Source organism: Panulirus ornatus, chromosome 67, assembly GCF_036320965.1.
Source record: "Panulirus ornatus isolate Po-2019 chromosome 67, ASM3632096v1, whole genome shotgun sequence".
Lineage (NCBI taxonomy): Eukaryota > Metazoa > Arthropoda > Malacostraca > Decapoda > Palinuridae > Panulirus > Panulirus ornatus.
The window spans coordinates 17,244,338-17,260,352 of record NC_092290.1 but is presented as its reverse complement, the minus strand read 5'-3'; the positions used below and the strand labels follow the sequence as shown (position 1 = coordinate 17,260,352).

Here is a 16,015-nt window from a genome sequence, read left to right as displayed (position 1 = left end):
ACTTCCGCTTCCATGGTTCCATCCGCTGACAGATCCACTCCCAGATATCTAAAACACTTCACTTCCTCCAGTTTTTCTCCATTCAAACTCACCTCCCAATTGACTTGACCCTCAACCCTACTGTACCTAATAACCTTGCTCTTATTCACATTTACTCTTAACTTTCTTCTTCCACACACTTTACCAAACTCAGTCACCAGCTTCTGCAGTTTCTCACATGAATCAGCCACCAGCGCTGTATCATCAGCGAACAACAACTGACTCACTTCCCAAGTTCTCTCATCCCCAACAGACTTCATACTTGCCCCTCTTTCCAGGACTCTTGCATTTACCTCCCTAACAACCCCATCCATAAACAAATTAAACAACCATGGAGACATCACACACCCCTGCCGCAAACCTACATTCACTGAGAACCAATCACTTTCCTCTCTTCCTACACGTACACATGCCTTACATCCTCGATAAAAACTTTTCACTGCTTCTAACAACTTGCCTCCCACACCATATATTCTTAATACCTTCCACAGAGCATCTCTATCGACTCTATCATATGCCTTCTCCAGATCCATAAATGCTACATACAAATCCATTTGCTTTTCTAAGTATTTCTCACATACATTCTTCAAAGCAAACACCTGATCCACACATCCTCTACCACTTCTGAAACCGCACTGCTCTTCCCCAATCTGATGCTCTGTACATGCCTTCACCCTCTCAATCAATACCCTCCCATATAATTTACCAGGAATACTCAACAAACTTATACCTCTGTAATTTGAGCACTCACTCTTATCCCCTTTGCCTTTGTACAATGGCACTATGCACGCATTCCGCCAATCCTCAGGCACCTCACCATGAGTCATACATACATTAAATAACCTTACCAACCAGTCAACAATACAGTCACCCCCTTTTTTAATAAATTCCACTGCAATACCATCCAAACCTGCTGCCTTGCCGGCTTTCATCTTCCGCAAAGCTTTTACTACCTCTTCTCTGTTTACCAAATCATTTTCCCTAACCCTCTCACTTTGCACACCACCTCGACCAAAACACCCTATATCTGCCACTCTGTCATCAGACACATTCAACAAACCTTCAAAATACTCATTCCATCTCCTTCTCACATCACCACTACTTGTTATCACCTCCCCATTTACGCCCTTCACTGAAGTTCCCATTTGCTCCCTTGTCTTACGCACCCTATTTACCTCCTTCCAGAACATCTTTTTATTCTCCCTAAAATTTACTGATAGTCTCTCACCCCAACTCTCATTTGCCTATGTGTCTATGTATATATATGCGTACATTGAGATGTATAGGTATGTATATTTGCGTGTGTGGACGTGTGTGTGTATACATTGTGTATGGGGGTGGGTTGGGCCATTTCTTTCGTCTGTTTCCTTGCGCTACCTCGCAAATGCGGGAGACAGCGACAAAGCAAAATAAATATAAATAAATAGTTTTGCGAGCTAAAAAATGCTCTGAATTTTTGGCATTTTTCTCAGAAAAATAGATTTCCTTTAAAAGGTTATCATAATAAGTGTTTTTCATGCTGAATACAAATCTTGTGTTAAAATATCGTTTAGTCATCCTTATGACATTCAGTTAAGCTGTTAAATGAAGTCAATTTCAAAATATTTTCTGCTCCTTTGCATCACATTTACTGGTATGAATCGGTAACTGAGAGGATTATGATGTATGTTCCATGATTATTTCAAGTATAGAAATGTTTGAATATCGTCTTTAAATTTTGAAACAAAGTTTTTTGAGTTAAAAAATCTGAATTTTTGGTTAAAAAATCTGAATTTTTGGTATTTTTCTCAGAAAAATAGATTTCCTTTAAAGACTCGATACAAGATGTATTTTTCCAGCTGAATACAAATCTGGTGTTAAAATATCGTTTAGTTGTCTTTATGACATTCAGTTAAGCTGTTAAATGAGGTAAATTTTGAAATATTTCTGTTCCTTTGCATTGTATTTACTGAGCATGTGTTGGTTCTGCTCCATTGCATTGTATTTAACGAGTATCATTGAGATTTTTTTTTTTTTTTTTTTTTTTTTATACTTTGTCGCTGTCTCCCGCGTTTGCGAGGTAGCGCAAGGAAACAGACGAAAGAAATGGCCCAACCCTCCCCATACACATGTACATACACACGTCCACACACGCAAAATATACATACCTACACAGCTTTCCATGGTTTACCCCGGACGCTTCACATGCCTTGATTCAATCCACTGACAGCACGTCAACCCCTGTATACCACATCGCTCCAATTCACTCTATTCCTTGCCCTCCTTTCACCCTCCTGCATGTTCAGGCCCCGATCACACAAAATCCTCTTCACTCCATCTTTCCACCTCCAATTTGGTCTCCCTCTTCTCCTCGTTCCCTCCACCTCCGACACATATATCCTCTTGGTCAATCTTTCCTCACTCATTCTCTCCATGTGCCCAAACCATTTCAAAACACCCTCTTCTGCTCTCTCAACCACGCTCTTTTTATTTCCACACATCTCTCTCACCCTTACGTTACTTACTCGATCAAACCACCTCACACCACACATTGTCCTCAAACATCTCATTTCCAGCACATCCATCCTCCTGCGCACAACTCTATCCATAGCCCACGCCTCGCAACCATACAACATTGTTGGAACTACTATTCCTTCAAACATACCCATTTTTGCTTTCCGGGATAATGTTCTCGACTTCCACACATTTTTCAAGGCTCCCAAAATTTTCGCCCCCTCCCCCACCCTATGATCCACTATGAGATATCTTCCATAATTATATAATATATAGAAGTGTTTGAATATCTTATTTTTCAGTTTTGAAACAAAAAGTATTTTGAGCTTAAAAATACCCTTAACTATTTAGGGGCATATCTAGGGGAAATAGTGTTTATGGCAAGCACTGAAATTGCCCCCATGGCTTGATTAAAAATGTACATACAGTGGATTTATATAAAAATATATAGTGTAATTATAAACTTGAAGAGTTAGGCCAAACTTAAATTTATATAAACTCTTAAATTTAAGACAAAGTTATTTGATCAAAATTGTAACGTAGAAGTAGTAATGCAGCCAATAGTAGCAAAATATTATCATAGTTTAAAAGTAGGTGCTTCTTTTTTATCTCAAAAAACCACACTGTTAAAAATGTCAATCGGGTAGCATATGTCAAAAAACAAACCTGTTGAGTGACGCCCCCTTCAAGTGGTGCCCAGGGCACCTGCCTTACCTGCCATTCCCTAGATACACCACTGCATTTCACCTAAAAGGAAAAACCATAACAAAAATAGGCAAAATCTTTTTTCTATTAAAAGAATGATAAAGGATGTGAAGAGTGCTTCCTGAACTGTGAACACTTCATTTTCAACCTTAAACTTCAAATTCAGCATGTAAGAGACCAGATGAAGTACCCAGAGAATCAACACTGAACACTGGGAGCGCTCAAAATTTCAGGCATGTATATATAAAGATTTGTATGTAATATTTATGGATCTGGAGAAGGCATATGATAGAGTTGATAGAGATGCTCTGTGGAAGGTATTAAGAATATATGGTGTGGGAGGCAAGTTGTTAGAAGCAGTGAAAAGTTTTTATCGAGGATGTAAGGCATGTGTACGTGTAGGAAGAGAGGAAAGTGATTGGTTCTCAGTGAATGTAGGTTTGCGGCAGGGGTGTGTGATGTCTCCATGGTTGTTTAATATGTTTATGGATGGGGTTGTTAGGGAGGTGAATGCAAGAGTTTTGGAAAGAGGGGCAAGTATGAAGTCTGTTGGGGATGAGAGAGCTTGGGAAGTGAGTCAGTTGTTGTTTGCTGATGATACAGCGCTGGTGGCTGATTCATGTGAGAAACTGCAGAAGCTGGTGACTGAGTTTGGTAAAGTGTGTGAAAGAAGAAAGTTAAGAGTAAATGTGAATAAGAGCAAGGTTATTAGGTGCAGTAGGGTTGAGGGTCAAGTCAATTGGGAGGTAAGTTTGAATGGAGAAAAACTGGAGGAAGTAAAGTATTTTAGATATCTGGGAGTGGATCTGGCAGCGGATGGAACCATGGAAGCGGAAGTGGATCATAGGGTGGGGAGGGGGCGAAAATCCTGGGAGCCTTGAAGAATGTGTGGAAGTCGAGAACATTATCTCGGAAAGCAAAAATGGGTATGTTTGAAGGAATAGTGGTTCCAACAATGTTGTATGGTTGCGAGGCGTGGGCTATGGATAGAGTTGTGCGCAGGAGGATGGATGTGCTGGAAATGAGATGTTTGAGGACAATGTGTGGTGTGAGGTGGTTTGATTGAGTAAGTAACGTAAGGGTATGAGAGATGTGTGGAAATAAAAAGAGCGTGGTTGAGAGAGCAGAAGAGGGTGTTTTGAAATGGTTTGGGCACATGGAGAGAATGAGTGAGGAAAGATTGACCAAGAGGATATATGTGTTGGAGGTGGAGGGAACGAGGAGAAGTGGGAGACCAAATTGGAGGTGGAAAGATGGAGTGAAAAAGATTTTGTGTGATTGGGGCCTGAACATGCAGGAGGGTGAAAGGAGGGCAAGGAATAGAGTGAATTGGATTGATGTGGTATACCGGGGTTGACGTGCTGTCAGTGAATTGAATCAGGGCATGTGAAGCGTCTGGGGTAAACCATGGAAAGCTGTGTAGGTATGTATATTTGCGTGTGTGGACGTATGTATATACATGTGTATGGGGGTGGGTTGGGCCATTTCTTTCGTCTGTTTCCTTGCGCTACCTCGCAAACGCGGGAGACAGCGACAAAGTATATAAAAAAATATATATAGAAATAACGCACAGAAAATGGTGGTTGACTTATCCCCATTCATGTACACCTGCAAAGCAAAAACTCTTTTGCTGACCAAATTATGAATAATTATGGGTAACAAATGAGGATACCATCCTTCGATATCGTTCCTGGAATGGATAATTTACAAGCTGTAGGTTCATCTCTTTCAATATTGCTCTCTCTTAATCATCTGTATTAGCTAAAACTGTGTAATGCACCATTTCTTCACCTTACTAATCTGCTAATCCATCCATCATTATTTACTCCATTACCATTAATATGGAGAGGGTAAAATATAAAATTGCCCCTAACACACTTCAATTCATATCTAGTGTACTTTAAGGTAAAACTTTGGTTTCCATGCTGTTAATGACTCTACTTCTCCCTGAGCCTCACTCGCACAAGAACTGTGAAATGGCCAGTCTCTTCAAAGACTCCTCTCATAACTTTAGCATCTAGCCCAGCCTTTCATCCACTGCCACATAGTCAATCAAACACTTGCTCTTTCCTTCCATTATTTCTCATCCATGTATACTTATGGATCATCTTGTGCTGAAAAAGGGGATTTACAATGAATAAACCCCTCTTGGCACAAACATCCACAAGACAACTTCCGTTATCATGTCTTGCTAATTTCATCACAACCCACCTTTCACACACCAATACTGCAAATACCACAGAAGAATGGGAAGGGAAACAAAATAATATTGAAGGCCATTTTTGTATTGCTCTTTTTCTAGAGGGTTTAGATTTAGGAACATCGAAGTGATACATATGATAGTAAAAGTGATTAAACAATTTTGAAATCATCTACCCGATAAAGATAAAACAACAAATACGAGTCATCATAACATGTTGGTTCTGATGATACACACAAGTGTTATGCTTGTCAACAAATTCCTGGTCTAACAATGATATTCAAATTTCAGAAATAAAAAGCTTCCGGGTACTTTCCTCTATTTGCTCCTAAAATAAACTTATAAATACTGCCACAGCATCTGTGATGGGAGATTACAGTATGGAGCACACATACATAATAACTTACTCTGAGGTCCTTATAACTGAACCACAATGAGTGGTGGTGATTTTAAGTTCAGCATGACAGCTCACTTGACTTTAGCATCCATACTTGGACACATCACCACCACAACAACTGTTTACTACTAAATCTAAGTCAGTATGAAATAAAGTTCAGAGATGCTTTGGTGACACAATATCCCTAATAAATAAAGCTCTTTTGCAATGCTAACAGAGGTCCTACATCAGAAACAATGTTTACTATACAGTATACCCATTCAAATTATTGTAGATAAAAAAAGAAAATGAGGATGGAAGAATCATCAATGTAAACTGTTCCCATTATGCTAACCCTCCAGCTACACCATACAATCAAACTGGCTCCTATAAACCAGATTTAAATATTTCTTAATAATGCCATTTCTGAACCCTTGTGGTCACCTGAATAACCTTGTCACTGGTTAAGCCCTCACGTCTCCTCTTTGTAAGAGTTAAACTTAAGATTGTGCTAGACTTAAGAAAATAACATATATTTATACACACATATATATATATAGAAAAAATACACATATGAGAAACGAAGAAAATAATAAACAGATTTCAAAGTTTAAGCGTGAGCCACCACCATGGTGGTTATTAGTCCTTGTATTGGTAATATTGCCATAGGAAAAGAATTACACACCAACTCTTATGCAGTCATTAAACATTATTTTCACAAACAGTGCACAAAAGACAAGTATCTTCATGTATTGAGTGAGTCATGTACAAACAGAAAAGTACAGTGCCATCCCTGAATAAGTACTGAATCAATTATTTTCAGGCTTAATTACTGTAAACTCTGTTACAAAATGAAAAAATATTTACCTAAGTTTCCAACAGTGCACTTTTCTGGAACTCCTCAACTCTCACCTTGGGCCTTTGACATTAAAATGTGCTTCCGGTAATCTAACCAACCATGACATTCACCCCTAAATCAAAATATCTTATAAAAAGAGCATGTTAAAAAAGTTTCCTTCCTACAAACTCCCTTCTCCAACAGAAATTTCTTTTCTTTGGTAGTGTCTACATATCCATAATTTTAAATGTTGGGTCACACATTTATTAACTTTTAATCCTTTCGGTCCTATCAAAAAAATCCGTCTCATAGCTTGACAAATTTCTGCAAATTCCGAAATACTAAAAATTAAAACATGAGTCATATAACAAAAGCCATTTTACCCAGCACATCAGAGACCTTATCTTTAAACTAAGGCATTTAAATTTTAGTTCATCACTATCATTTAAAGCTACTATGCATCCAATGACCAACTGCATCATGTCACTCAATCTCCCCTGCTCATCTTGGAGAGAATCTTCTATCATATTCAAAATTAATCCTTGTGGCTGTATGTAAGTCCAATTATGATGGTTGGCTGTTACTGTAATCTGAATCCCACAAATCTTGTGTACCTAAACTGCATAGCAGGGAACAGGCCTTTGTAAGAGAGCAATCAACATCCTATCATCATGGTTATTCTTGGTACATGAGGGTGTGGATATTTCTGCATGCTACTCTTGAGTTGAAGGTGATGTAAGTAGTAATGAGACTATTGTTTTCTTTAAGTACAGGTAAGAAAATTGAAAACATTCAGCATACATAGTTAGGGCTGCATCAAAAACTGTACTGATATGGAGTTAGGACTGAAAGGTTTAATTCATCAATGATAGGAGATAAGTATCTCCACCAATGAAACCTTTTTTATGTTTATAGCATGCTTCTATACCAAGAACCTTCCCAAGCCTTTTGGGAGCCATCCATCCACACACCTACATGCACTGAAAATCCAAGCACATTGCTTGAAACATTTAATGATGAATCCTGAATGATGATTTAGTTATCACAAACAGAAGCAGCTGCCACTCATTCTTTTTTTTTAAAATAATGTGATGCAGAGTAACATGTCAGTAATATAGTATATACAGAAGGGGTAAGCAGAGCAGAAGCACACACACAATGTTATTTCTCAATTCTACCTGGATTAACTCCTCTGCAGCAGGCACTCATCAAACAAAATATACAAGTGCTAAACGACTAACAGCAAAAGCAAATATCAAATGCTTTGCTTTGGGCGAAATCCATGCAAAATCATATACATTCTTCAATGCAAATGCAAAGTCTGACATCATTGTATGATAAAATTTTCAGTTACAAGTTTATACAAAATCTTATATGCATCAATCAACAACTCTGTGATAATGACTTTACTGATGTTTAAAGAAAGATGAAAAAAACATATTTACAGCCTAATATTTATTATACTGGTAATTTCTGTTAAATATGTACTGCTGAAACTCAAAAAAGATGCAAAACTAAAGAATAAATGGTTAACAAAATTTCATTCATCTCACTCTCATACCAAAAACTGATAATCTATTCCTCATTTTTTCCCTCATTACCGGAAACATGCATTTTTGTGTGGCCTTAGTTATTATGTAACCCCAGGATCCCTTCAGTTGGGCTCCTTGAGCTTCAAGGCTGCACTTCATGCAGGACAGGTGGGCTTCCTTGAGATAGGAGGGTCCCTGACAATGCTGTACTCCTTTCTGCCTGCTGACAACACAGCCTTGTCAAAGGTGACTTCCTGTTTGTAGTGCTACCACTTGCAGAGAGTCTGGAAACACCTGTGTGGCCTTATGACTAGCTAAGTAACCCTGGTTGGCACCAACCAAAACAAAAGTACAAAAGTGTGAATGAATTTAAATATAAAACTAATCAGATTAATGCAGGATTTCCACTTCCTGGCATATCGTACAAAATAATCAAACGTCATTCTTCAGAGATGGAAATAAGTTTAACAAATACTCGGGAATCTGGACACAACATAAAACTGTACTGAACGCACGAGCTTAATCAGCTAAAGCCAATTTAAAGAGGGTCTGAGTATACAAGCCATGGGGTTAGTGGTGCATTTTCATTTGTGTTTGAAACAAGTGTTACACAACCAGAAAAATCGTGGCTGGTAAGAGACATGTGAAGAGCTGTTTACATTATACAACTGTCCAGGTCCATCAGGGCCACTACCACAAACAATGCAGAACAGGTGAGTGCACCAGAAACACCTGCTTCAAGAATATATGCTGAGAAAGCATTAGTTTGGCATGTCTTTGGGAATGGTACATTGGATATTTAATGATGAGTAAATGAAAACATGAATAATACACAAGCTCACAACACCTTTTTTACAGGGCATCTCAATCAACTACAAAACTTTCTAAATAAGGATATGGAAAAGTTAGTTTATAATCAAATACCAGTATAAAACATTAAGCATGACCTCATAAATGCAGAAAAAAATTCATGGCAGCACCTTATATGCTGAATGTAATCAATGTTAACAATCATGAAAGAAATAGAGAGCCCTGCTAAAGGTTACTGGGTTAACTGTGCCCAGGGATAACTTACAAGTGAAAGACACTAAAGTATTACACAAAATAGGATAACAGATCTTCATGTAAGTTCTTCACATAGGCAGTCCATTTTACAATGTTTTAAATTTACATTTTGACACAAATTTTGATCTTGGCCATTTTTAACTCCACGCATGAAGCAGAGCAGAACCTAGGTATTTTTTGCCAACTTCTACATCACCGTCATTGCCAGTTTTGCAGGATATTTAGCAAGAGATAATCTGTCTTTTTCAGTATTATCACATTAGTTTTGTTGTGGCTGATTCTGAGAATATCTGAGTTACTGATCATCAAAGCAAATAAAATGCAGCAGCTTACATTTTATGTCGGTGGGTAACACGAGGACTGACTAGGCAAGAACGCAGAGTTTCAAGCGGTACCCTGCCCATCAGTATCACAAGCACTAACCTAATACTCTGCCAATCCTTCAATTATATCCATGGGCTTCCTTGACACAGACTTTTATCATTTCTGTTCACAAACTTGCAACACGACCCTATGTAATCTGACTCCTTTCTGTAGTCTGTCATGAAGGACACAGACTTGCTCTGCTCAGCTTGGCAAATTACCTGGATATAAGCACCAAGATACAGAGCTTCACTTCAGAGCAGTATAAATTTAGAAAACTATACAACAAGTAAGTTTTACCAGTCACTAATATACCCAAGCTTGTGTGCATTCACAATGTAAATGGCCAGAAGCAGCAAAATACTGGCATATATTTAACCAGCCACTGTACCACCAACCACTGCAACAAGATGCCACTTTCCAAAGTTAACACTTCCAACAGGGTAAAAGTTTTGGGTACAAATCCATGCATTTGTCAGTGGCCAGGTCATTACGATCCACTGGGTTTTTTCTAGGCAAAAAAACACATTAGAATACTGGTAAAGATACAGCATAAGATATAATAAATGTCGTGCTTGACATTGAGCAGATTCAACATTATAACATTTCCTTGTGCTTCACTCTTCCAACACTGGCACATTACTTATATATCAGTATTGAGCTTTCTGTGTGGATACGATACGAATACACACGACTCGGCTAACATCAGATGTCAACACTGCTTTAGTCCATTCACAGTGATATGCATGATGATGATTGCAGTCTTCTAACTTGGTGAGTAATGTTATTCAACACATACCATATAAGAGATTTAAAGTCTTTCCCATGCATCATCTGGATACTGAGGACTTGATGAGTCTGAATCCTCATCTTCCCCAAAACCAATCATTGCTAAATGCCGTCTAGCTTGGTTTCGCTGGAATTCAGCCATCTCCTCTTGTGTGCGAACCTTTCCAAATTCTCTCACTAGAGGATAAATGTGCTCTATGGCACTCTGAACGTTGTTTATACTGGGGGCTGAAAGAAGAAAATCTTCGTTAGTAAATCAAGAAAAAGAGCCATATGTCTGGGATGACTGACTTGTTTCTGCTCCCTTTCTAAAAGAAAGATCAATTTTTTATACCTAACTTTCCCTGCCTTAGTCAGATGGTATCTAGAGCAAACAAACAATGGCCTCATTCCTTCATATAAAATCTCTAGCCCTAGTGTTCAATATATTGAAAGCAGGGCTTACCATCTATAGCTGTCCCAAATATTACACCATGGTTCATCCTGACCCCTTCATATACCCTTGTTCAGCCCACTGACAGCTGCCCTCCCTAAAATATATCAATCCAGTTTATTCTGTCCATACCATGAGCCTCTAAATATTTGGGTCTTGAAACTCCAAAGCTTCCTTAATCCTATTCCTCCATCTCCTAAGTCTATCTCTCTTGCTCCCTCCACTTCTGTAACACACATTTTAGCAATTGTTTCTTTGCTCATCTTCCTTATATATCCAAGCCCTTTCAGCACACCTAAGTTGGTCCTTTCAGTCAGACTGCACTTACAACCATATGTACTAGAAACATTCAAAAGATAACTTGATGTGGATGAAATCAGGCCCAAATGAAACAAGAATTAAAAATTATGTAATGAAGGTGGCAGCTGAGAAGAATAGTCTCGTACATCAAACAAGATGTGCATAAAGTGAGCACCAGTTCAGCCATTCTGGCTAAATCTCATCATAGGTATGTAGGTAAATATTTCTAACTCTGTTATTCTTTACACAATCACCCTTCCTCACACTACATATTATCCACAAGCATTCCAATCACAGCACATCCAACTTCTTCCTTTCTTTTACATTCAAGGCTGAACACTCACATCCATATAACACTGTTGGGTCAAATACATCATCAAATATTCCTGACATTGCTTGCCATTACAGACAATAACCTCTCCTTCCACATATACCCTGATATTAGTACTCAGTACCTTAGCCCCCTCTTAAACCCCCATGGTTACATCCACTGCCAAAAACCTAAAGCAAAACATACCATTTCCTCCGTGTCATACCCATTAAAACTTAAACCATCCTGTCTCACCCTGCTGAAGCTACTTGTAAACTAATTTTTTTTTTCAAACTTACTCTCAACCTTCTATTTTCACAAAAACTCCAAAGCTCTTTCACCAGCATCTGGTGCTTCTCTCTATAAACTACCATCAGAGTTGTATTTGCAAATAGCTGATGATTCACCTCCCATATTCCACTACACCAAGCATGCAGATGACCCACCCCCTCCCTTAAAATACCTGAACATTTATCTCCCTTACCATCCCATCCATAAATAAATTAACCCCTGGTCTGCAGCCAACACCATACAATCTTTATGTGGGATTGGCAAACAATATCATACAATATTTTAACTTTTGCCAACTGTTTAACTTTTAAACAGCAGGCAAGGTCCCAAAATTCCAAGAAGTGGGGGGAGGGGGGCATTTTTTCCCCTATAACAGTTTAGCATTCAAAAGCAGTAACAGAAAATACAAAGTTATATTACTACCTTTATTGTGCTCTAGAAGAGACGTGAAAAAGTTGTTTGACAGCTCCTGATAACGTACAACAGAAACAAGTGATGTTATTTCTTTGTTTATAATAATCTTTTCCTTGTGTACAATCATTTCAAACATAAGCAGAGCATTTGTGGCAAATAACACTAACTCTCAATTTTTTTTAATTTTCCAAAGGAAGGAACAGAGAAGGGGGCCAGGTGAGGATGTTCCCTCAGTGGCCCAGTTCTCTGTTCTTGGCGCTACCTCGCTGACGCGGGAAATGGCGAATAGTTTGAAAAAGAAAAAAAAAAAAAAAAATATATTTATTTATTTATTTTGCTTTCTCGTTGTCTCCCGCATTAGCGAAAGGAAACAGACAAAAGAATGGCCCAACCTACCCACATACACATGCATATACATACACGTCCACACACGCAAATATACATACCTATACATTTCAATGTACACATATATATACACAAACGGACATATACATATATACACATGTACATAATTCATACTGTCTGCCTTTATTTATTCCCATCGCCACCCCGCCACACATGGAATAACAACCCCCTCCGCCCCCATGTGTGTGAGGTAGAGCTAGGAAAAGACAACAAAGGCCCCATTCGTTCACACTCAGTCTCTAGCTGTCATGTAATAATGCACCGAAACCACAGCTCCCTTCCCACATCCTGGCCCCACAGAACTTTCCATGGTTTACCCCAGACGCTTCACATGCTCTGGGTCAATCCACTGACAGCACGTCGACCCCGGTATACCACATCGTTCCAATTCAATCCATTCCTTGCACGCCTTTTACCCTCCTGCATGTTCAGGCCCCGATCACTCAAAATCTTTTTCACTCCATCTTTCCACCTCCAATTTGGTCTCCCACTTCTCTTTCCCTCCACCTCTGACACATATATCCTCTTGGTCAATCTTTCCTCACTCATTCTCTCCATGTGACCAAACCATTTAAAAACACCCTCTTCTGCTCTCTTAACCACACTCTTTTTATTTCCACACATCTCTCTTAACATTACATTACTTACTCAATCAAACCACCTCACACCACATATTGTCCTCAAACATCTCATTTCCAGCACATCCACCCTCCTCCGCACAACTCTATCCATAGCCCACACCTTGCAGCCAAACAACATTGTTGGACCACTATTCCTTCAAACATACCCATTTTTGCTTTCCGAGATAATGTTCTCGACTTCCAAACATTCTTCAAGGCTCCCAGAATTTTCGCCCCCTCCCCACCCTATGATTCACTTCCGCTTCCATGGTTCCATCCGCTGCCAGATCCACTCCCAGATATCTAAAACACTTTACTTCCTCCAGTTTTTCTCCATTCAAACTCACCTCCCAATTGACTTGACCCTCAACCCTACTGTACCTAATAACTTTGCTCTTATTCACATTTACTCTCAACTTTCTTCTTTCACACACTTTACCAAACTCAGTCACCAGCTTCCGCAGTTTCTCACATGAATCAGCCACCAGCGCTGTATCATCAGCGAACAACAACTGACTCACTTCCCAAGCTCTCTCATCCACAACAGACTGCATACTTGCCCCTTTCCAAAACTCTTACATTCACTTCCTAACAACCCCATCCATAAACAAATCAAACAACCATGGAGACATCACACACCCCTGCCGCAAACCTTCATTCACTGAGAACCAATCACTTCCCTCTCTTCCTACACGTACACATGCCTTACATCCTCGATAAAAACTCTTCACTGCTTCTAACAACTTGCCTCCCACACCATATATTCTTAATACCTTCCACAGAGCATCTCTATCAACTCTATCATATGCCTTCTCCAGATCCATAAATGCTACATACAAATCCATTTGCTTTTCTAAGTATTTTTCACATACATTCTTCAAAGCAAACACCTGATCCACACATCCTCTACCACTTCTGAAACCTGCACTGCTCTTCCCCAATCTGATGCTCTGTACGTGCCTTCACCCTCTCAATCAATACCCTCCCATATAATTTACCAGGAATACTCAACAAACTTATACCTCTGTAATTTGAGCACTCACTCTTATCCCCTTTGCCTTTGTACAATGGCACTATGCAAGCATTCTGGCAATCCTCAGGCACCTCACCATGATACATACATACATTAAATAACCCCTACCAACCAGTCAACAATACAGTCTCACCCTTTTTTAATAAATCCCACTGCAATACCATCCAAACCTGCTGCCTTGCCGGCTTTCATCTTCCGCAAAGCTTTTACTATCTTCTCCGTTTACCAACTCATTTTCCCTAATCCTCTCACTTTGCACACCACCTCCACCAAAACACCCTATATTTGCCACTCTATCATCAAACACATTCAACAAACCTTCAAAATACTCACTCCAACTCCTTCTCACATCACCACTACTTGTTATCAACTCCCCATTAGCCCCCTTGTCTTATGCACTTTATTTACCTCCTTCCAAAACATCTTTTTATTCTCCCTAAAATTTAATGATACTCTTTCACCCCAATTCTCATTTGCCCTCTTTTTCACCTCTTGCACCTTTCTCTTGACCTCCTGCCTCTTTCTTTTATACATCTCCCACTCATTTGCATTTTTTCCCTGCAAAAATTGTCCTATCCCTGGGGATAGGGGAGAAAGAATACTTCCCACGCATTCCTCATGTGTCGTAGAAGGCGACTAAAGGGGACGGGAGCGGGGGGCTAGAAACTCTCCCCTCCTTGTATTTTAACTTTCTAAAGGGGGAAACAGAAGAAGGAGTCACGCGGGGAGTGCTCATCCTCCTCGAAGGCTCAGATTGGGGTGTCTAAATGTGTGTGGATGTAACCATGATGAGAAAAAAGGAGAGATAGGTACTATGTTCGAGGAAAGGAACCTGGATGTTTTGGCTCTGAGTGAAACAAAGCTCAAGGGTAAAGGGAAAGAGTGGTTTGGGAATGTCTTGGGAGTAAAGTCAGGGGTTAGTGAGAGGACAAGAGCAAGGGAAGGAGTAGCACTACTCCTGAAACAGGAGTTGTGGGAGTATGTGATAGTGTAAGAAAGTAAATTCTAGATTGATATGGGTAAAACTGAAAGTTGATGGAGAGAGATGGGCGATTATTGATGTGCATATGCACCTGGGCATGAGAAGAAAGATCATGAGAGGCAAGTGTTTTGGGAGCAGCTGAATGAGTGTGTTAGTGGTTTTGATGCACAAGACTGGGTTATAGTGATTGGGTTATATGATGGGTGATTTGAATGCAATGGTGAGTAATGTGGCAGTTGAGGGAATAATTGGTATACATGGGGTGTTCAGTGTTGTAAATGGAAATGGTGAAGAGCTTGTGGATTTGTGTGCTGAAAAAGGACTGGTGATTGGGAATATCTGGTTTAAAAAGTGAGATATACATAAGTATACGTATGTAAGTAGGAGAGATGGCCAGCGAGCATTGTTGGATTACGTGTTAATTGATAGGCGCGCGAAAAGAGACTTTTGGAGAAAGAGAGACTTTTGGATGTTAATGTGCTGAGAGGTGCAACTGGAGGGATGTCTGATCATTATCTTGTGGAGGTGAAGGTGAAGATTTGTAGGGGTTTTCAGAAAAGACGAGAGAATGTTGGGGTGAAGAGAGTGGTGAGAGTAAGTGAGCTTGGGAAGGAGACTTGTGTGAGGAAGTACCAGGAGAGACTGAGTACAGAATGGAAAAAGGTGAGAACAAAGGAGGTAAGGGGAGTGGGGGAGGAATGGGATGTATTTAGGGAAGCAGTGATGGCTTGCGCAAAAGATGCTTGTGGCATGAGAAGCGTGGGAGGTGGGTTGATTAGAAAGGGTAGCGAGTGGTGGGATGAAGAAGTAAGATTATTAGTGAACAC

At 39.6% G+C, this 16,015-nt stretch overlaps 1 protein-coding gene across 4 annotated transcripts in view; it reads right to left on the bottom strand.

Moving 5' to 3' along the window:
* Positions 1–5,504: 5,504 nt before the first annotated feature.
* Positions 5,505–16,015, bottom strand: part of LOC139747141 (TATA box-binding protein-like 1) — an 83,936-nt gene continuing 73,425 nt past the window's right edge. For all 4 annotated transcript variants that reach the window (XM_071659066.1, XM_071659067.1, XM_071659069.1 and 1 more), the window contains one exon: positions 5,505–10,628. In XM_071659066.1, the coding sequence (XP_071515167.1) occupies positions 10,423–10,628 (206 nt within the window). In that variant the 3' untranslated portion in view covers positions 5,505–10,422. The remainder of the gene's footprint in view (positions 10,629–16,015) is intronic.